At 42.0% G+C, this 25,754-nt stretch overlaps 1 protein-coding gene across 3 annotated transcripts in view; it reads right to left on the bottom strand.

Moving 5' to 3' along the window:
- zgc:154075 (uncharacterized protein LOC556929 homolog) overlaps positions 1 to 25,754 on the bottom strand; it is a 265,051-nt gene that overhangs the window by 220,866 nt on the left and 18,431 nt on the right. For 2 of the 3 annotated variants that reach the window (XM_041206701.1, XM_041206702.1), the window contains exons 3-6: positions 14,865 to 14,949; positions 11,579 to 11,652; positions 7,986 to 8,045; positions 1,086 to 1,193 (exon numbers count right to left, since the gene is read on the bottom strand). In XM_041206701.1, the coding sequence (XP_041062635.1) occupies positions 1,086 to 1,193; positions 7,986 to 8,045; positions 11,579 to 11,652; positions 14,865 to 14,949 (327 nt within the window). The remainder of the gene's footprint in view (positions 1 to 1,085; positions 1,194 to 7,985; positions 8,046 to 11,578; positions 11,653 to 14,864; positions 14,950 to 25,754) is intronic. The other variant, XM_041206703.1, reaches the window with a different exon arrangement.

The raw sequence follows: 25,754 nt of genomic DNA, 5'->3' as shown, positions 1-25,754 counted from the left end.
TATAGTTATGTGCTACCAGTAAACACCATTGTACAACCTTACAAAGCCTCTGAGACATCTACTGAACACATGTACCACTTAAGTGCATGAATGGACAATGAATGTATTTACAATTGATTCTGCACCAGCAAATGAAAGAGGAAAATCTAGAAAGACTAGTATTTTAAACTTAAATAAGGGCGATTATGAGGGCATGAAATGCGGAGCTAGCTAAAGTGAACTGGCAAACGAGGTTAAGGGATATGCCAATAGAAGTTCAGTGGCAGACACTTAAAGGGATATTTCAGAATACAAAAATTCCAAGGGGAGGGCCCACCATATGTAGTTAATTAAAAATGTTAAAGGAAGTACTAAACTGAAAGAGAAAGCATATAATTACGCAATGATGGGTGGCAGGTCAGAAGATCGTAAAGAATATAAAGAACACCAAAGAATTAAAAAAAATTAATAATGAGGGAAAAATTGGAGTATAAGAGAAAGTTAGCTAGTAATATAAAGACGGATAGTAAGAGTTTCTATAGATACTTAAATAAGAAAAGTTAACAAAGTGGGCAATGGTCCTACGGAGAGTGAGTCTGGGGAATTGACAAGGGAAAGTAGGGAGATGGCGGATGAATTTAAGATCCTGAGGAGTCATAACAGGGTAGATTTGGAGAGGTTGTTTCCTCTTTTGGGAGGATCTAAAACTAGGGGTCACTGTTTAAAAATAAGCTAATTTAAGACAGAGAAGAGGAGAAATTTTTTCTCCCAAAGGGTAGAGAGTCTTTGAAACTCTCTTCCTCAAAAGGCGGTGGAAGCAGAGTCTTTGAATACTTTTAAGGCAGAGCTAGATAGATTGATTAACAAGGGGATGAAAGGTTATTGGGGGTAGGCAGGAATATGGGGTTGAGGTTACATTCAGATCAGCCATGATCTTATTGAATGGCGGATCAGTTTCGAGGGGCAAAATGGCCTACTCCTGCTCCTAATTCATATGTTCACATGTAAATGTTAAGACTTTTGTCTGGTTGTCTACTGCAATAAAATCTGATCTTTGATATTCCCACACAAAGGTATATCAGAATTCAGCTTTCAGGTAAACTTACTTGTACTTTTAAAATCGGTGGAGAGTATCTCAGCACATGGCAAACAGAAAGTATCACATTATTCTCCTTGCACACTGCAACAATCTCTTTACAATCATCCACAGTCACCTGGTTAACAAAGCAAAAAAGATAGCTTAGTAACTTGAAAATCTCCAAAAAAGAGTTAACACCTTCAGAAGAGTCGGGGGTGGAGTGGGGGGGGGGGGGGGGGGGTTGTGTGTGCTCGAGAAAGCTGAGAAATGATAAGTGAGATTAATTTACTGAAGATTAGTGTGAATAAGTGTTACACATGGTGCTATAATTATGATATTACCTCAAAACAACAAAGAACCACTGATTCTACGACTAATCATATCTGTGAATGTAGGCTGGGCCTGATTGAATTGCTTTATTTAAGTTTCCTGTTGACAGCGGCAAAGTTACTAAGAGAATATTTGTTGCTTATTAAGGCATTTTCTGGATCAATGTAAACAACCATCGTAGGTTAAATGCATTACTTTGAGAACTATAAATAATTTTGCAGAAAAAAATTAAGAATAGTGTTCAAAAGTATACCACTGGCAAATAAAATTATAACATACTTAATGCAATACAGAACATGAGCCTAAAACAATGCTTGCCAATACACCAGAGCAGGAAAAGAGGGCATAGTTTTAGGGGTCTGAAAAGACATTTGGGCAGCCTTCAGGAAGTAGTTTTTACAGTGATTAATAGCCAGAACAAGTTGCTAGAAAAGGATAAAAGAAAAGACGGATGCTGGAAATCCGTAACAAGAACAGAAAATGCTGGAAAAACTCAGCAGGTCTAGCAGCATCTGTGGAGAGAGAAACAGAGTTAACGTTTCAAGTCCGTATGACCCTTCTTCAGAGCTCTGCCACCTGGCTCATTTAAGGGCTAGTTTGATGATTTAAGGGGAGGACATTGGGGACAATTTTTCACTCTAGTCTTTCATGCTTTTAAGACTCACGAGCATTCCAAGTGCTATTAAGACAGAATTTTTGTGTCTAACCTTAATTCAGTAATGATTCACAATTCAAGGTGAAAACTCTACTTGTTCCATGCTGGTAGATGAAATTGCATAAATTCAAATTTAAAACAGGTAGCTTTTCATCCAGAGCAGACTTAGTCCAGCCAGCTGATTAATAATCCCAAAGGGAGGCCCAATCCCATTTCAGGGTCTGGCCTCGTTAGTACTTGTAGGGCCATCCCATAGCAACCAGGACAACACCCCACCTTCTTCCTTCTGATTGACAAGATCTCAACTTCTTTTCCCTTCTTCCACTAACTACGATTCCTCTTCTAACCCAACCATAGGTTGAAAATTATTGTCCTTTAACCCTCCATTGACTGCAGTTCCCAGACAAGCTATCCATGCCTTGCTTCATTTTCCATTTTGCATTAACTCGCATTAACTGCATTCCGCTTCACACCCACCCTCCACTGGTACTTTTCCTACCTTATTGTCTATCTATTTCATGCCTCAATTCCTTTACGCCTGCTTATCTGATTTCACTTCCCCCCACGCCCCCTTTGTCCCTATTCTCCTATCCCTCTTCCGATTCTGAACCTGTTACCCCACTGTCTTACTCTCATCCGCTCCCTTCCCTTCTCCCTCCTCACCACCTCTTCTAACTCCTACGTGCCTCTTCCTCCTCTTATCCATTAACCCCCACTTACTCCCCATTATAGATGGACTTTATCTTCTAACCCTGCTTAACCTGAAAAATTCAGAATTAGCCAGACTAATGTGTATCTTGCACCCAGTTTCTACATTTGTATGTCAGACATCAAGTCTTCAGAGGTCACATATTTGCCAGAAGAGAAAACCAGTCATTTCTTGCCAGTTTTTCTAACCTTGATGAGCAATTAGGTATTTACAAGTAGATGCAAATTACACCAATTGATTTTTTAACTTCATTCACAGAATGCTGCTGGCTAGACCAGAATTTATTGCCCATCCCTAATTGCCCTCGAGAAGGTGGTGGTGAGTTGCTTTCTTGAACTACGGCAGATCTTGTGGTGTAGGTGTACCCACAGTGCTGTTAGGGAGTTCCAGGATTTTGAACCAGCAACAGTGAAGGAATGGTGACATGGTTCCAAGTCAGGATGGTGTGTGACTTGGAGAGAAGCTTACACAAAGTGGTATTCCCATACATCTCATGCCTTTATCCTTCCAGGTGATAGAGGCTGCAAGCTTGAAAGGTACTGTCGAAGGAATTTTGGCAAGTTGCTGCATTGCATCTTGCAGATAGTAAACACTGCTGCCACCGTGTGTTGGTGTTAGAGGAAGTGAGTTTTTAAGGCAGTAGATGGGATGCCACCCAAGCAGACTGCTGTGTTTTGTGTGGTGTTGAACTTTGAGCGTTGTTGAAGTTGTACGCGTTCGGGCAAGTGAAGAGTATTCCATCACACTTCTGACTTGCCCCTTGGAGATTGTAGACAGGCCTTGTACTTTTCTACTTGTATTTGCCACAGTATTTTTACGGCTGTTCCAGTTCAGTTTCTGGTCAATGGTAACCCCCAGGATGTTGATGAGGATTCAGCAATGGTAGCACCTCTGAACAACAAGCGGATATGGTTAGATTCTCTCTTGTTGGAGATTACCATTGCTTGGCATTTTTATGGTGCAGATGTTACTTACTACTTATCAGCCCAAGCCTGAATGCTGTTCAGGTCTGGCTGCACACGAGCACGGATTGCTTCAATTTCTGAAGAGTCGAAAATGGCTCTGAACAGTGTGCAGTCAATGAATATTCCCACTTCTGATCTTCTGATGGAAGGTAAGTTATTAATGAAGCACTGAAGATGGTTGGGCCTCAGGAATCCTGCAATCTTGAGGGCTGAGATGGTTGGTCTCCAACAGGAACTTCCTTTGTGTTAGGTATGACTTCAACCAGTGGAGACTTTTCCAACCAATTCCCATGGACTTCAATTTTGCTCAGACTCCTTGATGCAGAGTAATAGTGGGGGCTGTGTGTGTATGTGTGAGACTTAATTGAATTAAAGGCAGTTGGTTTGAAGGTTTTGATATATCAGAAGATAAGCTTGGTTTGAAATGTTAAGTAGGTAAACATAGGTGTAAAAAGAACATGTGCATTTTTAAATAAACCAGATTAGCTTGAATTCAAAGGAGGGGCAAAATGTTTCACCTAGCCAGGAGCAGTTAAGAAACAGTATGTTTATTTTTCCCCAAAGATTACTAGTAAAATTGGTACTATGAGAGATTTTTATTATTAGAGAGGTAAAGTCCGAAGACATAATGAAACAATGGGAATTTTCATTCAAAGGGGAAAACATGGATAAAGGACAGAAGGCTGTGTGCAAGATCTAACAAGTAGGAAAAGTCTCCAGCATCTAAGCCCCAAGCTGCTGTCTACAAAGAACTGAAGTTAAGAAAACTCACTTTGAATTTGACTGCTTCAGGGTATTGCGTTACTTTGCTTGGGTCTCTTAAAATCTGTGGGTCTTACTGTTGCCTTAACAAAAAAGTGTTACTGGTGGTTTAGATTAATTAGGGGATTTAGAAGTTATCATAGTAGTAATTTGTAGATCCATGTATGTACTTAAAATCATTTCTTCTATTAATAAAGGTTTAATTTAGTTTTGTAAGAAACCTATAAGACGCGATGGTCTTATTATTACTGAACTCGAGGCATGCATCTCAAAATATATACAAACTGCAAAACAGTTGTGGCAGTTGTTTCAAGTTTCCCTTTGGGATTTGAGCAGCTCACCATTTACCACTGGCTGTGCCATAACCATGGACAAGACATAGCTGGGCAATTTTCCAAACTGTCGGATAGATGCCAGTTTTATAGCTATACTGGAACAGTTTGGCTAAGAGCATGGCTGGTTCTGGAGCACAAATCTTTAGTACTACGGCAGTGATGTTGTCAGGGTCCATAGTCTTTACTGTATCCACTGTGTTCAGCCATTTCTTGATATCATGTGAAGTTAATCAAATTGACTGAAGACTGGTATCTGTGATGCTAGGGATCTCAGAGGATGCTGAGATGCATCATCAACTTCATCCTTTTTTTTTTAAGTCATTCATGGGACGAGCGTCACTGGCTAGGCCAGCATTTGTTGCCCATCTCCAATTCCCCTCGGAGGTGGTGGTGAACTACCTTCATGAACCGCTGCCAGCATTTGTTGTCCATCCCTCATCTTCGGCAGCGGTTCAAGGCGGCAGTTCACCATTACCTTCTCAAGGGCAAGTAGTGATGGACAATAAATGCTGGCTTTGCCAGTGATACCCACATCCCTTGAAAAAATAAAAAGAGAGTTTCTTACTCTGTTATTTTGGCATGGCCTTCCTTTCCAGGTGGTGCACAGACTGCCTACATCCAGTTCATATTCTACTCCTCCCTTGAGCTAGCCACTAGGGAATGTGTGAAGATGAGCTAGGTGACTCCTACCCATCTGTTTCCCTTTTTAAAAGTATGTTTGTTTAGCTTTATGATCTGTCAGTCAACCATGTGGGTGTGTCTAGCATTTCAGGATCCAGTCAGGTATCGATGCCTCAGTATTTCAATAGAAACAAAGGTTTGTTTTGTTTTAACAAGTTAAGATTTATTTAGATGTAAAAATAAAACCATAGAGCACAATAGCTTAAAAAAAATTTCACCTTATTCACTGGAAGCAAATGTCCTATCCTGAACTGTCAAATTAACTAAGCAAAAGTATAAATATAATAAGATAGTTCATTTTGCATCAGTCCCCAAAAAGAAATGTTCTATAGAATAAACATTGTGATGTATTGGAGGACCCACAATGAACAACCATCTGAGTTACACAAACTGGATAGTGTGTATATAAAAACTGAGTGGACTCAGACTGTGCTCACATCTGTAAATGGTCTGGGGTGGGCTTTATCCATCAGGTTCTGACTCCAAATAAACGTGTTTCCTGTAATTTCTTTTATAAGGATTTCCACAATTCATCTGTGCTTTTTCATTTAGTATTACATCCCAACAATCTGACTCCTCAGGAACTTCAATATTAAAGAACTGTTGATGGTCACTGTGAAGTGAGTAATTGGGTCAAGGTGATCAGCTGCCAGGATACTGCTGACCATAAAGTCTGTGTCTGATGCTGACAGATGATAGGGTGGACTTGATGGTGAATGATGCAGGCAATGATTTTCCTGCCTCTACAGCCAAAGTCATAAAGTAACTCAATCTGGAGCCTGCTTGCTACTCATCCATGAGGCAGAATCCAGTTTAGATAACTGGAAGGGGGAGAAGAGGACCTTTAAGTGGTTGTTGAAGTCTCTTCAGAGCAATCTGAAGATACTACAAAAGGTAGATTTTGAAGCAGTTGGGTGAGGTCAGGAGGGTCATTTGGGAGATGCAGTGGGATCAGTGGGTTTTATTCATCTGCAAGAACATCCAATTTCACAAAAATCACCCTAAAGAATTTTTCTATTTAATCTACTCTCATCATCAATATCGGCCAAAAGAGTTCTTCTGGACTATTGCCAATGACTTAAGTCTGATGCTCTCCAGCAAAGCTGTAAAATATCCTCAATGTCTAATTTGTTAAATTGGCATCTGACCCAACAGGTCATAATAAGGATTCATTTGTTGAAATAACCTGTGTAGTGTGTTCCATGATAATAAAATAATTGAATAGGTGATGGCGGTTTCCACATCATCATCAAGGTAATGGTAAGACAACAGGTATAAAATAGTAGTCATGCTAAATTTTGTAAAGTTGCTGTAGGCAGCTGGTGTGTGTGAGGAAATGTCAACATGTTTGGGAACAAAGCCTGAACCACCAATTCACCTTGCTGTCCCAATTAAGGCTGGCGAATAGAACTCTGCCTGAGGATAAACACACGGTGTACCAGAGAACAGTTGGGGCTTCTATCCCCACAAAGATCTTGGTGAACCCAAAAGCTACTGTGGAATTTCATTGATATTGTTAGCTCTTTAAAGTGCTTCTTCTGGCTGTTGCAGCACATGCATTGGAAGCCCAGGGAACAATCATAGGGGGACAGGCTGCATTTTACTCTTAAGAGCCAGTTGTGGTTTGATATGAAATTCTAGACTGTCAAAGCTCATGGAAATCCGCTTACATTATATTAGGCTTTTGAAGAAACTGAACACTACAGTAGTTGCCAATGTCACCCATCCCCTTTCATATCTATTTACGAAGTGAAGTTGAATAATATTGTACAGCAATGGACTGGATTGCCTCTTTTGAGCACTTCTGAAAGAATTACAGTGATACCTTTTGTAGATGAAATTGTGTTGTTGATAGACACACTTGTGGATCAAGGGATGTTCTTACTACTTTGAACAATCGGTTAAACAGAACTGAAAATCAACACTTGAATCAGGGCCAGAGCTCCCAATATCCTGCTTTTCCAAAATCAAACCACATTCTTAAAACTGGATTTTCCTTATTGCATTCTCCTTTTTTAGAATTAATATATTTGTATATTTTAATTTACTAACTTTTATTCAATCTTATCTCTACTTTGGATCTCTTTATAACATGTATCATACCCCAGTTATGAAGTCTCGGATGAAACCTGCCCATGTTTTCCCCGAAACTGACCTTCTGCTGCCTGTGGGAGGTGCACAGTCATGGCCTCAGGTGACTCTCTCTCTTGTAATATTCTCTTTCCCTCCATGTGGACGCACCTGATTTTCATTTGGCTGAGATTGTAATTCATCATGTGAAAACTAAAGGAGGGTATTTAGATCTAGCTAATGCTTGTAACAGCACCAATTATTGTCACAACCACATCACCAAAATTCCCCATTTATATAAATTCAGATTTGTTGAGAGTTTGGGCATGTAAAATGGCAAAATGTGCTCTCTGTATCTGGTAAAACTAAATTTTCCTGCATTAAACCTCTCATTTGCAGTAATAAAATAGTGATGACCTACTGCCATGGGCTTCTCCAGCAGGATGTGGTAACCCTTCTTTGCAAATTCCACTGCTGGGTCCTGTGATTTAAATGACATAATATTTTAGCAATTAAGAAACTGGCTGTTAATGGCATTAATAGGTTCCACTTAATAAATTATAACTCAAGACATGAGCTGTATTAAGTACATTAAGTATCAAATATAAATTGTATGTGTCAATAAATGGTTGGAACAATGACGACATCCAGGAAGATAAAAACAATTTAAACTCAGATGATTCAAGCTATTCCTGACATATGCACAGACATTTAATCGTCCCGATGGCTCAAATGGTTTAAAACAATGAGTAACTGAGCCAAGCAGACCCGGTATGATTCCTGGTCTGAATGTGATTAGCTGATCTCTCTTGCAGGGCTACTGTACCTATGCTGCAAATGGCCTCAGTACATAAGGATTGGAAAGGAGAATATCTACCAGAGGATCTCTACACCACCTGAGTACTATTTAGTTGACTCTTGATAAAACTGTACAAGTTCAGACATCAGGTGATGACCACCTCAGCTGAAAACAGCCTCCTAGTGCCTATTGGCTGGGTCCATGGGAATAATGCACACAAAAATCAAACTGTCCCACTGGCTCTTTGGCATCCAACATAATTTCCTGGATTTACTGCCAGTAGTGACATTCAACACTTATACCCATATTTGATCAGGCATGTACAAATTAGCAACGAATAATGTCATCTATGGATTTGGTATTTGGTAGTTCTTGGTATCAGGAATGTTGGAGTATTCCTGGGTTACACTGTGTACCCTGAGTGATCAATAGAATTAAATCAAGAAAATGTCATCTTCAGCTGATGCTGCTAGCTACACAATTCTACGAGTGCTGTAGCTATTCAATGCACACACACGTCATTTAATGCTTTTATTGCCGGGCATCTACCCGGCAATGTGGAAAACTGCACAGGTATGTCCTGTCCACAAAAAGCAGGACAAATCCAACCCAGCCAATTACTGCCCCATCAGTCCAACCTCAGTCACCAGCAAAGTGATGGAAGGGGGGTTAACAGTGCTATCAAGCAGCACTTACTCAGCAATAACCTGCTCACTGATGCTCAGTTTGGGATCCACGAGGGCTACTCAGCTCCTTACAATCTTAGTCCAAACACGGACAAGAGAGGTGAGGTGAGAGTGACTAGCCTTAACATCAAGGCAGCATTTGAATGAGTGTGTCATCAAGGAGCCCTAACAATACTGGAGTCAATGGAAATCAGGGGGAAAATTCTTCACTGATCGGAGTCATATCTAGCACAAAGGAAGATGGTTGTGCTGATTAGAGATCAGTCATCTCAGCTCCAGGACATCACTGCAGGAGTTCCACAGGGTAGTGCCCTAGGCCCAACCATCTTCAGCTGCTTCATCAATGACCTTCCCTTCATAAAGGTCAGAAGTGGGGATGTTCACTGATGATTGCACAATGTTCAGCACCATTCATGACTCTTCAGATACTGAACTAGTCCGTACCCACTTGCAGCAAGACTTGGATAACATCCAGGCTTGGGCTGGCAAGTAACATTTGCGCCGTACAAGTGCCAGGCAATGACCATCTCCAATTAGAGAGAATCCAACCATCTCCCCTTGACATTGAATGACATTACCATTGCTGAATCTCCCACTATCAATATCCTGGGAGTTACCATTGATCAGAGACTGAACTGGACCAGCCATATAAATACTGTGGCTACAAGGGCAGGTCAGAGACTGGGAATTCTGTGCAGAGTAACTTACCTCCTGACTCCCCAAAGCCTGTCCACCATCTACAAGGCATAAGTCAGGAATGTGATGGAATACTCTCCACTTGCCTGGATGAGTGCAGCTCCAACAGCACAAGAAGATTGACACCTTTCAGGACAAAGCAGCCCACTTGATTGGCATCCCATCCAACCACTTCAACGCCTACTCCCACCACCACCAATGCACAGTGGCAGCAATGTGTACCATTTACAAGATGCACTGCAACAGCTCACCAAGACTTCTTAGACAGCACTTTCCAATCCATTACCTCTACTACCAAGAAGGACTGGGGAGCAGAAATAAGGGAGCACCAGCACCTGCAAGTTCCTCTCCAAGCCACACACCATCTAGACTTGGAAACTATATCATTCCTTCACTGTCAATGGGTCTAAATCCTGGAACTCCCTCCCTAACAGCACTGTGGATGTACCTACACCACCTGGTCTACAGTGGTTCAAGGCAGCAGCTCACCACCACCTTCTCAAGGGCAATTACGGATGGGGCGACATAAATGTTGGCCTAGCCAGTGACACCCACACCCCATGAAATAATAAAAAGAATTAAAGTGCTGGTAATATCAAACACAAACATCAAATTCTTCTCTCTGCTATTTCAATGGCAGGAGACAGTATTCAACGCAATATGGACGTGCAAGATGGCCGCCAATACCTATCTGCACATGTGCACTTGTCCGCTCATGCACAGAAATCTAATGACATCACTTCACTGTGCCTAGCCTGTCAAAATCCCACTGGTGTAAAAAAAAGTGAATAAATCGAAGTCCAAGCCCAAGGTGGAAGCAGCAAAGGCGAAGAAAGCAACGCCAGGCAAGAAGTGAAACAACCCGAACCAAAAGGCTCTTCTCAGGGCCACCCATGTCTTTCAAGAGCGAGCTGATCCCCCAATCAATTGAGCTATGTTCCTGCACTGGGAGCAGATTTTAGTTAGAAATTTTATTTTCCTTGTAAATCCAGAATTCCCGGTCAGTCACTACCCATGCTACACACGGCCCTCTCCCACTCTGCAAGAAAGCAGAGGGACTGCAAAGAGTGTCTCTTTGGAACGGGGTATGTGTCCGGGTGCAGTCAAAGTTTGTGTTAGTTTCTTTTTTCATAGATTCAGGGTAACACACTGTACTCTCAAATTCAGCTGGAAGAGGTGGTGTTCTTAAAATTCTAAATGTGTCTGGGAGGGAAACTGTTTGGGAATGGAACAGAACCTGGGATTGAAATGGAAGCAGGTGGTTTGACTGGATGGAGAAATGGAACTGCGCATGCACGGCACTGGCAACATTTTTGATGGTGCATACTCCATGGCAATGCCTCTACCAAAAAGAATCCACGTGCCAACCTATCCGCCTCTCTTCTGATACAGTATAAATTGTTGGTCCCTTTACATTTGGTATTCTTGCAAATTGTTCTGATGAGTGCAAGACAAAAACTTTGACAAAAAAGTCTCTTTCAACAATATTCAAGTTCTGTACTACCAAATGACTATTTTGTTCAAAACAATTAATTCCCAACTCTCCATTATTCTCACATATAGTACATATTTTTAAAATCTATACATTGCAATCATATTCCTATAATTATTCAGATAAATTCAATTTACAGCATTATTTTGGTGCTACTTCTTTCTGATCCAATTTCATCCATCCTCAGATTTCTGAATAAGATTGGAATATTTGTGTACCTAACATTAGTTTCTCATAGCTGCTATAAGCTCATTCTATACTTCACCCCTCCTCTTATTCTGTTTGTTTTGTCTGTGGTCTGGACTAATTTGTTAAACGTGGAAATGGCCTTGCCTGTGTACCTTATGCTGTCTGTCTGGAGTTGCTATGATAACAGCATCAGCAAATTTCTCCCGTTCTGCAGCATCCTTCCAATCTGCCAATAACAGAACAGGCAAGGGCTATTAATCAATAAGTATTGATGAAAAACATGTCTAATTAATTGTCACTTGGCTTTAAGAAATAGCAAATCAACTTTATCTGATTTCATTCACTGTATTTCAATCTACAACTCTCCACTGGTTGGAGTCATACCGAGCACATGAAAGATGATTGTAGTTGTTGGAGGTCAATCATCTCAGTCTCAGAATATTGTTACAGGAGTTCCTCAGGATAGTGCCCTAGGCCCAACCATCTTCAACTGCTTCACCAATGACCTTCTCTCCATAAGGTCAGAAGTGGGGATGTTAACTGATGATTGCACAATGTTCAGTACCTTTCGTAGCTCCTCAGATACTGAAGCAATCCATGTTCATATGGAACAAGACCAGGACAACATTCAGACTTGTGTAAATAATTGGCAAGTAACATTCATGCCAGACAAGTGCCAGGTAATGGCTATTTCCAACAAGAGAGAATCCAACCATCTCCCCTTGACATTCAATGGCATTACCTTCATTGAATCTCCCACTGTCAACATCCTAGGGGTTAACATTGTCCAGAAACTGAACTGGAGCAGCTATATTAACCACAAGAGCAGGTCAGAGGCTGGAAATTCTGTGGCGAGTAACTCACCTCTTGGCATCCCAAAGCCTGTGCAACATCTACAAGGCACAAGTCAGGAGTGTGATGGAATACTCTCCACTTGCCTGGATAAACATAGCTCAACAATCTTGACACCATCCAGGACAAAGCAGCCCACTTGATTGGCGCCTCATGCACCACAGAAGCGCAGTGGTAGTCGTGTAGCTTCCATTTCAATCCCAAGTTCTGTTCCATTCCCAAAAAATTCCCCTCCCAGACACATTTAGAACTTTACTAACATTGCTTCCAGCTGAATTAGAGAGTGCAATGTGTTACACTGAATGTGAAAAAGGAAACTAACATTAACTTTGACTACATCTCGACACATATACCAAATGCATTACAGTAACTCCTTAAACCTCATTCAAAAGCACCTTCCAAAAGTGTGACCTCTACCACCTAGAAGGACAAAGGCAACAGATGCATGGGAAAACCACTACCTGCAAGTTCCCCTCCAAGCCACACACAATCACGACTTGGAATTATGTCACTGTTCCTTCACCATCGCTGGGTGAAAATCCCATAACTCCTTTTTGAACAGCACTGTGACTGTGCCTAAGCCACATGGTCTGCAACGGTTCAAGAGGGCATCACATCACTGCCTTCTAAAAGGCGAATATGGATGCACAACAAATGCTGGCTTAACCAGAAACACCCAGAACCTATGAAACAATTTTTAAAAATTTTAAATTGTATTACCTTCCCTTTTATTTTACTTTCTTTGCTTCTATTTTTTTCCTTGAAAGCTGTTGCTTCTTCCTGAAATACAGTACATCATACACCAAATGCCTCCCAGTAACTCCTGCGAGTAGTCACTCCTCACTCTCATGACTAAAAAACTTTTGGCAGGCTATTTAAATGCATTTACATTACTGCCAAGCCCAATTCTGTCTTCAGCCGCAAAAGCATTTTCCATTGAGTAGAACTAGATAGTGGTCAGGAGCAGGAGTTTGGCTGTTTCTTCCTCCTTCGCTCACGAGCCTTGGAGTCCAATTTTCCTCCCATTATCCAAGTTGAGGGTCTAACTCAGGAGCGACAGGGCCCGATTGCACATGGTATCGTCCTGCTTTTGATCAGCTGGTTACTCAGGGCCTAGTCCAGGTATGTACTGTTCCAACTAGGAGAGCAGGGGTGAAGTAACTTATCTTTTTGTCCCACTCCGGAGTTGGTTACAACAGAGTTTGAATTTATTAGATCACATTGCCAATAGGGTAAAGATGAAGAAATTAATAAAAGGTTTAAAATGTACAAGTATGTCCAACTACTCACTAATGGAAACACAACACACACAGAATTCTGCCCCCCCCCCAAAAAAAAACAAGGAAATATAAAAAAAAAAACTCTACTGTCAAGCCTAAAAAAGGCTTGGCTAAGGAACAAGTCAGGAAAAAAAAATTCATGGATTGTCCAGAGGCTTGTTTACAGCTGAAGGGTCCCTTTCCACAATAGTTGCTGGTACTTGGGGTTTCTCACTGGAGACAGTGGTGTTGATTCTGAATTTTCCTTTAAGAACTCTCAGTTTGCAACAATGAGGTCTTCTGATGGGTTTTTCAAATCACCGACAGCTCAGCTTTGATAAGAGAGGTTTCAGAAGAAAGTGATGGGGTAAGGTTGCTGCCCCTGTGGCAGTATCTCTTTTACTATTCCAATCCAGTAATTTTTTTACAGCCAAGAACTAGATCACATGACCTTTCTCATAGCTCCATAAAAGCTGTTCATGTCTTCAGCAAATGCAACATAGTGGCTACTGGAGCCAGTGTCCTTTGCTTAGCAAGAAGTATCCTTTTCAAATAAGTTCAATACATATGTACGTCCAATTGGTGACGCTATAAATTAATATTTTATATAACACATCTCCGTAACAGTATCAAATGAAATTGATCCACAACTGAACTCAAGTTCTGTCGAAGGGTCATGAGGACTCGAAACGTCAACTCTTTTCTTCTCCGCCGATGCTGCCAGACCTGCTGAGTTTTCCAGGTAATTCTGTTTTTGTTTTTGATCCACAACTTGTTGAGTCAGAGATCTGGAGAACTCTCGGATTATATTTCTGCTGGGTGTTAAATCAGGCAAAAATCTCCCTGAAAATTTCAAAACAATTTCATAAAAAATTACCATGAATGAACCAACAACTGATAAGTAAAAAGTGAGTGGAAGAAGAGTAGCACTGGCCAAAACTAGATCCTTTCCTTTGTTTTCTGGGTGACACAATTTTCTTGCTGCTGCAGTCTCAATACTATCACCCTACACCGGTCTTATTGGCAGTACTGCAACAGGAAGGCAGAGAAATCAGCTGATTCTACTACATCTGATCCTCACTCTAGATTCAGATTCTGAACACTAATCTCCTGGTGCAGATGAACTGCACAGATAAACTAAGTATTTACACCTGTTAGCAGTATATTTATTTTGATAAGGTAGAAAAAGTACAGCACTGGTATATTTCTAAATTCAAGTTAACTTTCTTTTGCTGTATATATTTACAGTTTAATACAATTAGCCAGGCCACTTTAATTAAACATCAACAGCCATTTAGTAGTGCAAGCAGCTAACCAAACTACTCACCATTGAAGACATTGCAATCTTGCACTGAGTACTTCATCTGCAAATTCTGTCTAGCAATTAGGCGACAATCTGCTACTCCCACAACCTGGAACACAGGTAATATAACGATAGATTAGTTCAAATAACAATAGAAATGTTCGAACAACTAATGTTAAGAGATAACATAACTACAATAGAAAGCAGTAACACAGCCATCAGTAAGATAGAAATAGAATCCATATGGTTAGAGATAAAAGGTAAAGAAGGACCACACTAATACAGGGAACCTACAGTCCACCTAATGGTGGAAGGCAGGTGGAGAAAGAATATGCAAACAAATTAGGGAAATGAGTGAAAATAATAGTCATGGCAGATTTTAACTGTCCTGAATTTCATTGTCCAGAAGAGGTGAATAAAAGGGATGAGGTGTGCAGGACTCCTTTCTAACGTGGTTGGGAGCCCATTAGAGAGGACTTGCTATTAGATCTAGTAAAGTGGAAGGAAACAGAGCAGATAAGTAGTAAAAGAGCAGGAACATCTGGGAAATGGTTTAGGATAAATAATTGAGAAGGACATCTGTATGACCAAGACCAGGGTAAAAGATTGGAGAAACGCTGATGTAGAAGGACTGAGGATAGAACTTTGAAAATAAAATGGACAATAATATCCAAAACAATAATATAGAACGATGGAAAATATTTAAAACAAGTGTTCAGATCCCAGGAAAAATACATGATGCTTAAAAAATAATCATTTCTTAAATGTATTTTTCCACAGGATACAGGCTAGCCCAGTATTTATTGCCCATGTCTAATCACCCTTGAGAAGGTGGTGGTGAGCTGCCTTCTTGAACCGCTGCAGGTCATGTGGTGTAGGAAGAGACACAGTGCTGTTAGGGAGGGAGCTCCAGGATTTTGACCCAGGGACAGTAAAGGAATAGTAATATAGTTCCATGTCAGGGTGGCGAGTGGCTTGCAGGGGAACTTGCAGCCCTTGTCTTTCAAGTTGGTAGAGGTCAGAGGTTTGGAAGGTGCTGTTGAAGGAGCCTTGGTGAGTTGTTGCAGTGCATTGAGTAGATGGTATGCACTGCTGCCACTGTGCATTGGTGGTGGAAGGAGTGAATGTTTAAGGTGGGGGATGGGGTGCCAATCAAGCAGGCTGCTTTGTCCTGGACGGTGTCAAGCTTCTAGTGCTGTTGGAGCTGCACTCATCCAAGCAGGTGGAGAATATTCCATTACACTCCTGACTTGTACCTTGCAGGTACTGGACAGACTTTGGGGAGTCACCGTTAATGAGACATCATTGATTAATGAAGACTTAAGGAAAAATTGAGAACAAGGAAAGAGAATAACTAAGTACATGGATAACCGGGTACAGCAGGACAAGAGAGAATACAAACAGCCTGTTCTGATGAAAGGTCATCAATCTGACACACTACTCTTTTGCTCTCCACAGATGCCTCCTGACTTTCAGAGTATTTCCAGCATTTTTATTTCAGGTTTCTAGCATCTGCATAATTTTGCTTTTATATTACAGAATACAAAGAGACTAGGAGAGCAGCCAATAAAGAACTAGGAAGGCAAAAAAAGGAACTGAAATTACTTTATCAAGGAACATAAAACAAAATAGTAAAATATTCTACAGGCACAAAAATAAAAAAAAACAGAAACTTGGGGTTGAGGTTTGGCTCCATCCCAGGCATAAAAGTCAGGGCTGAGCCTACCTCACGGCTCACTGGCTTGAGGCGGGCCTTCCACCTCCACTAAGGAGGAAGTCTTATCTCTGAGAGCTGCCAATCAAATGGCCAGCAGCTCTCTTGTCCAAGCAATGTCATCAGGAGCAGTGACCACTGTTGGGACTACAACAGTGACCAAAGAAGGCGTTCAGTGATGGAGCTAAATCTGGGATCTTGCTAGGGTCAGAGGCTGGCAGGGAATACAAATACACAAATCACAAAGTTGTGACGCAGGTCAATAAGGTCATAACAAAAGCAAACCAAGCCAAGATTTATTTCTTGGGGGATAGCATTGAAAATAGAGAAGTGGTGAACTAAACTTGTATCAAACCTTGGTTAGAGCACACTTGGAGTATTATGTACGATTCTGATCACCATTTTATAAAAAAGGGTAGAGGCAGAATGGAAAGAGTGCAAAAAAAATCTCTGACATTATACCCATCAGGAAAAGATGAATCGGCTTTTCAAAAAAAAAGAAAAGGCAGAGTGATGACCAAATAAAGGAACATCAATTATGAAGGGTTTTGATAGAGTAGACACAAAAAAGTGTGTTTCCACCTGTGGGAAAGACCAAAACTAGAGGACATCAATATAAGATAATCACCAACAAAACAAACTGGGTAAAGAAGTTTCTTCTGAGTTCCCTGAAAGTATTAAGATTTACTCACTAGCATGGATTCCTAGATAAGTGTATTTACGAGAAAGCTAGATAGCATACAAGGAGGAATGGACTAGATGGTTATGCTGATAAAATTAAAGGAGGAAGGATGGGAGAAGGCTTGAGCAGAACTTGCACTGGTATGGATTGGTTGGGCCAAATGGCCCATTTCTGTGCCATTCTAAGATTATGTGACACTTTAAAATCGTTCAATATACTGCTCTAAAAGCAATTCACCTATTTCATTAGTGTGGAAGTGATAAAGTGCATTACATTCTCAGCAGCCTCAATTCCCTGAATAGCTGTCCTAATGAGCACTGCATAAGAGTTGGGGTAGGTGACCAAAAGCTTAGTTAAAGAGGTAGGTTTTAGGAAGTGCCTTAAAGAAGAAGAGGGAATTCCAGTCTTAGGCCTGTGTAACTGAATGCATCAATGTCTATGGTGGCGCAATGAAAATCATAAATGTGCAAGAGGCCACGATTGGAGCAGCACAGAAAATCTGAGCATTATAGGCTGGATGAGGTTACAGAGGTACTGAAGATTAAGGCCATGGAGGAATTTGAAAATAACAATGATAATGTTAACATTCAGGCATTGCTGGACCTGGAGCAAATGTAATTCAGCGAGCACAGGGATGGTCAATGGACAGCACCAGGATTTAGGATACAAAGTTTTGGATGACTTCAAGTTTACAGAAGATGCAAGTTGGGATGCTGGCTAGGAAACGTTTGATATCCATTTTGCTACCTGATCTCAACTGGATGGAAGAAGAGATGCTACCTTCGATCGCATTGTACTCGAGACAAATTAGAAAAGGTTCCACTTACTCCGCATGCGCGTGGAAGCAAGTGAGAAAATAATCTGTTTTGGTCCACACTTCTTGTTTGGGCACTTGAGAATGGTCACTTGATTGAGGTACTAGAAGGCTACCTGTGGAATTCTACTCTATCAAGGAACCAATGCCCTCAAAATAGCAAAAGAGAGAATTTTTAAATTGCTGGAAGGAGCCCCTCAAAGTGATGAGAGGCCCGAGAGTAACTGACAAAGAAAGAGGCATCTAATTGGAACTAATTGGGGTGTGACAACAGGCCATCATTTTGGCTACAAAGCCCAGAAGCTCACTAAGTACCCCAACTTCATCATTCTAATGACTCCTTTCTGTCACAGCCTGCATTGGACAGTACATCAAAAAAATGAGGCTGACCCAATAGAAACAGAATGCGCATGTTGTCACTCCAGGTTACCAGATGATAAAGCTTCTGAAAGAAAACAATGAACATAAACAAAATGGGTATATTTTAACCATCTACATAGAGAGATTTTAGCCAAGATTATTTGGCCATCTAACACATTGCTTTTGCTGTGTGCAAATTGGCTGCTGCATTTCCTTAAGAAGTAATTACATTTCAAAAGTACTTTATTGGCTATAAAGCACTTTGGTCACCATGTGGTCATGAAATACACTGTAAAAATGCAAGTCCTTACATTTACTTCTATCACTGTACTGATAATTAGACTGATAGGAAATTAATTGGCCAAGTTAAACTTGTTTATTATTTATGTGTAATGTGTTATTTAAGCACACGGACTGCACAAAGGTTTATAAAATAGGGTTATTTTATTCGCTGGCATCCAAGCTGTATAAACTCTCAAGGAAAAGGTTAACTTCAAAGAGCAAGCTATTTACTGTTATTATTCCTGGCTGATGCTCCAGATCTCTGCCCTAATCATGGCCTTTGCTCTTCAACACGGTAACTCACCAGTCTTGAACTGCTGCTCCAGCTCTTCTCTTCCTTCCTCCTTAGACATCATCAGAGGCGTCCAGCTGCATTATTCATGGTCTTGGCTCTCACCACACTGCAACTCAAGTCCTAGACCTGCCCTTGCTGCTTTCTCCCTCGGCTCATGGCATCTGGATCCACCCCTCAGCTTACCAAAGACACTGCTCCCTGCGTGGTGGGGCTCGTAGGGCTGACCAGTTCCCTTGTTCAGTGCTCTCCCCCGCCATTGCCACCTGCTGCCGGAGGCAGTGGTGTAATGGTAATGTCACTAAGCTAGTAATCCAGAGGCCCAGGCTAATGCTCTCAGGACACAGGTTCGAATCATACCCTGGTAGCTAGTGGAATTTAAATATAGCTAATAAATTTGGAATTAAAAAGTTAGTCTCAATAATAGGTGATCATGAAACCATTGTTCATCTGGTTTACTAATGTCCTCAAAGGAAGGAAATCTGCTGTCCTTACCTGGTCTGGCCTGCATGTGGCTCTGGGCCCACAGCAACGTGGTTGACTCTGAAATGGCCTAGCAAGCTACTCAGTTGTATCAAACCGCTACAAAGCCTACAAAAAAAGGAACAAAACCAGGCAGACCACCTGGCATTGACCAAGAAACTGGAAATGACAATGGCAAACCCAGCCTTGTGGATCTTGCAAAGTCCTCCTTGTTAACATCTTGGGGCTTGTGCAAAATTGGAAGGGCTATTCCACAGACTAGTCAATACTCAAAATCATATCTTACAGAGAATGCAGACACCACCATCCCACCAACAGGACAGACCCACCAAAGATGGTGGCATAGTAGTATACAGTCGGCAAGGAGTTACCCTGAGAGTTCTGAACATCGACTCTGGACCCCATGAAGTCTTATGGTATCAGGTCAAACATGGGCATGGAAAACTGTCAATCCCCCCCACCCCCCCCACCCCCCCGCCACCCCAACCTCTCAGATGAAGAATCACACTCCTCCTCCATGTTGAACACCACTTGGGGAAAGCACTGCACTGAGGGGGGCTACGGCACAGAATGCACTCTGGGTGGGGTACTTCACTGTCTATCACCAAGAGTGGCTAAGTAGCACCACTACTGACAGAGCTGACCAAGTTCTAAAGAACATAGCTACTAGACTAGGTCTGCAGCAGGTCGTGAGGGAACCAGCAAGAGCGAAAAACATACTTGACCTCATCCTCACCAATTTACCTGTCGCATATGAATCTGTCCAGTATTGGTAGCAGTGACCACCGTCATTGTGGAGGCAAAGTCCTGCCTTCACATTGAAGATATCCTCCATCGTGTTGTGTGGCACTACCACCATGCTAAATGGGATAAATTTTGAAAATATCTAGCAACTCAAAACTGGGCACCCATGACATGCTGTGGGCCATCAGCAGCAGAATTGTATACAACCAAAGTTTGTAACCTCATGGCCCCAGCTCTACCATTACTATCAAATAAGGTGATGAATCCTAATTCAATAAAGAGTGCAGAAGGACATGCCAGGAGCAGCACCAGGTATACCTAAAAATGAGGTATCAACCTGATAAAGCTACAACATAGTGCTACTTGCATACCAAACAGCGGAAGCAGCACGCTAAAGAAGAGCTAAGTAATCCCAACAGATTAGATCTAAAGTCCTGTCACATCCAGATGTGAATGGCGATGGACAATTAAACAACTAACTGGAGGAGGAGGCTCCACAGATATCCCCATCCTCAATGATGGCAAGCCCAGCACATCAGTGCAAAAGACAAGGCTGATGCATTTGCAACCATTTTCAGCCGAAGTGCCAAGTGGATGATCCATCTCAGCCTCCTCCTGAGGTCCCCAGAATCTCAGATGTCAGTTTTCAGCCAATTCAATTCACTCCCTGTGATATCAAGAAATGGCTGAAGGCACTGGATACTGCAAAGGCTATGGGGCCCTGAAAAAATTCCAGCAATAGTACTGAAGACTTGTTCTCCAGAACTAGCTGCACCTTGCCAACTTGTTCTAGTACAACTGCAACAGTGGCAACTACCCAGCAATGCAGAAAAATGCCCAGTTATGTTCTATCCATGAAAAGCAGGAAAAAACCAACCCAGCCAATTACTGCTCCATCAGTCTACTCTTGCTCATCAGCAGAGTGATGGAAATTGTCATCAACAGTGCTATCAAGCGGCACTTACTCAGCAACAACCTGCTCACTAATGTTCAGTTTAGGTTCTGCCAGGCCACTCAGCTCCTGACCTCATTACAGCCTTGGTTCAAACATGGGGAAAAAAAGAGCTGAACTTCAGAGGTGAGGCGAGGGCCACTGTCCTTGACATCAAGACAGCATTTGACCGAGCGTGGCATCAAGGAGTCCTACTAAAACTTAAGTCAATGAGAATCAGGGGGAAAATTCTCCACTGGTTGGAGTCATACCTAGCACAAAGGAAGATGGCTGTGGTTGTTGGAGGTCAATCATCTCAGTCCAGGGACATCGCTGCAGGAGTTCCTCAGGGTTGTGTCCTAGGCCCAACCATCTTCAGCTGTTTGATCAATGACCTTCCTTCCATCATAAGGTCAGAAGTGGGGATGTTCAGCATCATTACGACTCTTTAGATACTGGAGCAGTCTGTGTCATATGCCACAGATCTGGACAACATTCAGGCTTGGACTGATAAGTGGCAAGTAACATGTGCACCACACAAGTACCAGGCAATGACCATCTCCAACAAGAGAGATCCAAACATCTCCCCATGATATTCAATGGCATTATCATCACTAATTTCCCCACTATCAACGTGTTGGGGGTTATCATTGACCAGAGGCGGAACGGGACTGGATAGTCTAGAACGAGAGGTGACCTTATTGAAACATAAAATTCTTAGGGGGCTTGACAGGGTAGATGGTGAGAGGTTGTTTCCTTTTTTAAAAAAAATGGCCTAGCCAGCAATGCCCACGTCCCATGAAAAGAATTTTTAAAAAGGCTCCACAACATACTTCCCTGCTTGAGAACTGTAGTCCTGACAACTAGACTTTTAAAACACAGTGACTGTTTACTGAGCAATTGCATGATCAGCAGTTTTGATGGAGCTATGACAGGTAGCATATTCAAATCCACATTGGTGGCAGCCTTCCCTTTGTGCATCACTGATCTAGGCACAGGTTGGGATGATATCCAACATTTGCTAGAGATGACCATTGCAGACCCTCTTCCAAACTGGCACTTTCAATAGCACCCAGGCTCTGTGATATGTCAGCCACTCAGGGGTCATCAGTCATGTCTCTGGGGACCGTACAGGCAACAACACTGGCTGCTCCAGTTGCAGCCTCCCTGCCTGACATCTCATATCTCCTTCAGCAACGGAGTCAGCCTTCTCACACTGGGTATATTTCCGGAATCCTTGACACAGATTCTAGGATTCACCATCACTATCTGACTCCTCTTCACTCACCACTGGCTGCCGCTTCAGGTTCTGCTACGCCATTAAGTGGGCTGCTTTCCCCCACATCAACATTTTACCATTGAGCAACTCCCCTTAGACCATAAGACATAGGAGCAGAAGTAGGCCCTTCGGCCCATTGAGTGCTTTGCCTTTCAATGAGATCATGGTTGATCTAATAATCCTCAATTCCACTTTCCTGCCTTTCCCCATCACCCTCGATTCCCCTACTGATTAAAAATGTGTATCTCAGCCTTGAATATACATAACGACCCAGCCTCTACCACCTTCTGCGGTAAAGAATTCCACAGGCTTACTACTCTCAGAAGAAATTCCTCCTCATCGCTGTCTTAAATGGGCAATCCCTTACTCTGAGATTATGCCCTCTGGTCCTAGGCTCTCCCACAAAAGGAAAAAAACCTCTCACCATCTACCTTGTCAAGCCCTCTAAAAATCTTGTGTTTCAATAAGGCCACCTCTTCTAAATTCCAATGAGTACAGGCCCAACCTACTCAACCCCTCCTCATAAGAAAATCCCTCCATACCTGGGATCAACCTTTTGAACCTTCTCTGGACTGCCTCCAATGCCAGTATATCTTTCCTTAGATAAGGGGGCCAAAACTATTCACAGTATTCCAGGTGTGGTCTAACTAGTGCCTTGCAGAGTTTTAGCAAGACTTCCCTATTTTTATACTCAATTCCCTTTGAAATAAAGGCCAACATTCCATTAGCCTTCTCTGCTACCTGCTGAACTTGTATGCTAGCTTTTTGTGATTCATGCACAAGGATCCCCAAATCCCTGCGTGCTGCAGTTTTCTGCAGTCTTTCTCCATTTAAATAATATTCAGTTCCTCTATTCTTCCTGCCAAAGTGTATAACCTCACATTTTCCCACATTACATTCCATCTGCCAAGTTTTTGCCCACTCACTTAACCTGCCTATATCCCTCTGTTAACTGTGTCATCCTCACTACTTGCCTTCCCATCTATTCGTGTCATCCGCAAACTTGGCGATAGTACATTCACTTCCCTCATCCAAGGCATTGATATATATTGTAAATAACAGTGGCCCCAGCACTGATCCCTATGGCACTCCACTAGTTACAGGATGCCATCCTGAAAATGTCCCCCTTATCCCAACTCTCTGTTTTCTATTAGTTAGACAATCCTCCATCCATGCTAATATACTACCCCCAACACCATGGGCTATTATCTTAAGTAGCCATATGTGTGGTACCTTATCAAACGCCTTTTGGAAAGCCAAATATATTACATCTACTGGTTCCCCTTTATCTATCCTGCTTGTTATGCCCTCAAAGAATTCCAATAAATTTGTCAGGCATGATTTTCCCTTCATGAAGTCATGCTTGATTATACTATGCATTCCTAAATGCTCTGCTATTACATCCTTTATAATAGACTTTAACATTTTCCCACTGACAGATATTAAGCTATCTGGCCAATAGTTGCCTGTTTTTTGTCTCCCTCCTTTTTTGAATAAGCATGTTACATTGGCCCTTCTCCAATCCTCTGGGACTTTTCCAGGACCTAAGGATTCTTGGAAGATTACTACCAGTGCAGCCACTAACTCTGTAGCTACTTCCTTTAATATCCTAGGATACAACCCACCTGGTCCTGGGGCATATCGGCGTTTAGCCCCATTAGTTTCCCTAGTACTTTTTCTCTAGTGATAGCTATTGTATTTATTTCCTCCCCCCTTTTTCCCCTTGATTATTTAGTATTTTTGGAATGCTATTAGTGTCTTCTACTGTGAAAACTGATGCAAGTATTTATTCAACCCCTATCATTTCCTGGTTCCCCATTATTATTTCCTCAGCCTCATTCCCTAAGGGGCCTATGTTCACTTTGGCCTCTCTCTTTCTTTTTATGTATTTAAAGCTCTTACTGTCCATTTTTATATTCCTTGTTAGCTTACCCCCAAAGTTAATTTTCTCCCTTTTTTTTTGGTCATCCTTTTGTTGGTTTTTTAAAACTTTCCCAATCCTCTGGCTTACCACTAATCTTTGCTATATTGAAAGAAAAAGCATACAATTTGATCCTTAACTTCCTTGTTTAACCATGGTTGGTTTATCCCCTTTGGGGAATCCTCCTTCATCACTGGGATATATCTTTGTTGTGAGTCATGAACTATTTTCTTTAACATCTGCCATTGATCGTCAACTGTCTTTTCTGCAAAACTCCTTTCCCAGTCCACTCCAGCCTACTCTGCCCTCATTCCTTTGGGACTCATGCTCATGGCTGCAGAGAACAGTATCTATCCCCCTAATTATACTGCCCCCTACTAATACTACATTCCTATTTCCTCCCCCCACTTGAATGACTCCCTGTATCACGGTGGCGTGGTCAGTTCGCTCATCCTCCCTGCCGTCCCGCCGTTCTTGCCCACACAGCTTGCAAGAACCTCATAACTGTTGGGCAATTGCGGGGCCAAGGCTCCTCGAACGCTACCCCCTGGGTCCCCATACTTGCCTCACCTTTAGTCACACCCTCCTGTTTCTGATCACAGACCAAATTTGAATGACCTAATCTGAGAGGCAAAGTGTCCAGGTAACTTTCCCCCTCCCTGATGTGGCTCCTCAACTCTGATCCTTGAGCTGCAAACACTTAGTACAGATGTATTCGCTCTGGATCACCTTGGTGTCCAGTAGCTCCCACACACTGCACATCACCCACCCTGCCATCACTATCGTATTAAATTTAATTTATTAATTAATTCCTCTAGTATCCCTGTTCTTTACACTTGAAGAATGCTGTTTACACTTCATTGTAATCGATCTTACAAGCTATTTTTAAGAGGAGGAAAAAATAGACTAGAGACCTAAACACAAACTAAAGACCTTACTTTTACTTTAAAGACTAGAAGTACTCACCAATCCGACTCACCAATCAGCTGCTTTCCCTGAACTCACATCACGTTGTGTTTTGTGACATTACTCCACTGCTGGACTCACTGCAGATAGGCCTCTCGATCCATGCCTTAAAGATCCGTCACAGACATATTTGAACATCTGCATCTCTCCCTAGTATTTTCCAGCAAGCTTTCCTGCACAGATGTTCTATCACAAATGCTGCCTGTTCCCTCTCATTGAGGCCCGTGGATACCATGAACAACTGCACATCCTCAATTCAGCCCTCAGCTGTCAGGTTGTTGGATGTCTCCAGTCTTCCCCCAAATCTGTCCAGCTTCCTTCCCATTGGCACGTAGAATATCCATGATGGGATATTCCATCCTCCTCCTGCTACATTAAAGCAGAACACACTGGAAGCCACTTTCTGGTCACTACATTGACTCTCAACTTCATCCTGCTAAACCCGC

Source organism: Carcharodon carcharias, chromosome 15 (assembly GCF_017639515.1).
Source record: "Carcharodon carcharias isolate sCarCar2 chromosome 15, sCarCar2.pri, whole genome shotgun sequence".
Lineage (NCBI taxonomy): Eukaryota > Metazoa > Chordata > Chondrichthyes > Lamniformes > Lamnidae > Carcharodon > Carcharodon carcharias.
This window is presented reverse-complemented; position numbering and strand designations above follow the sequence as displayed.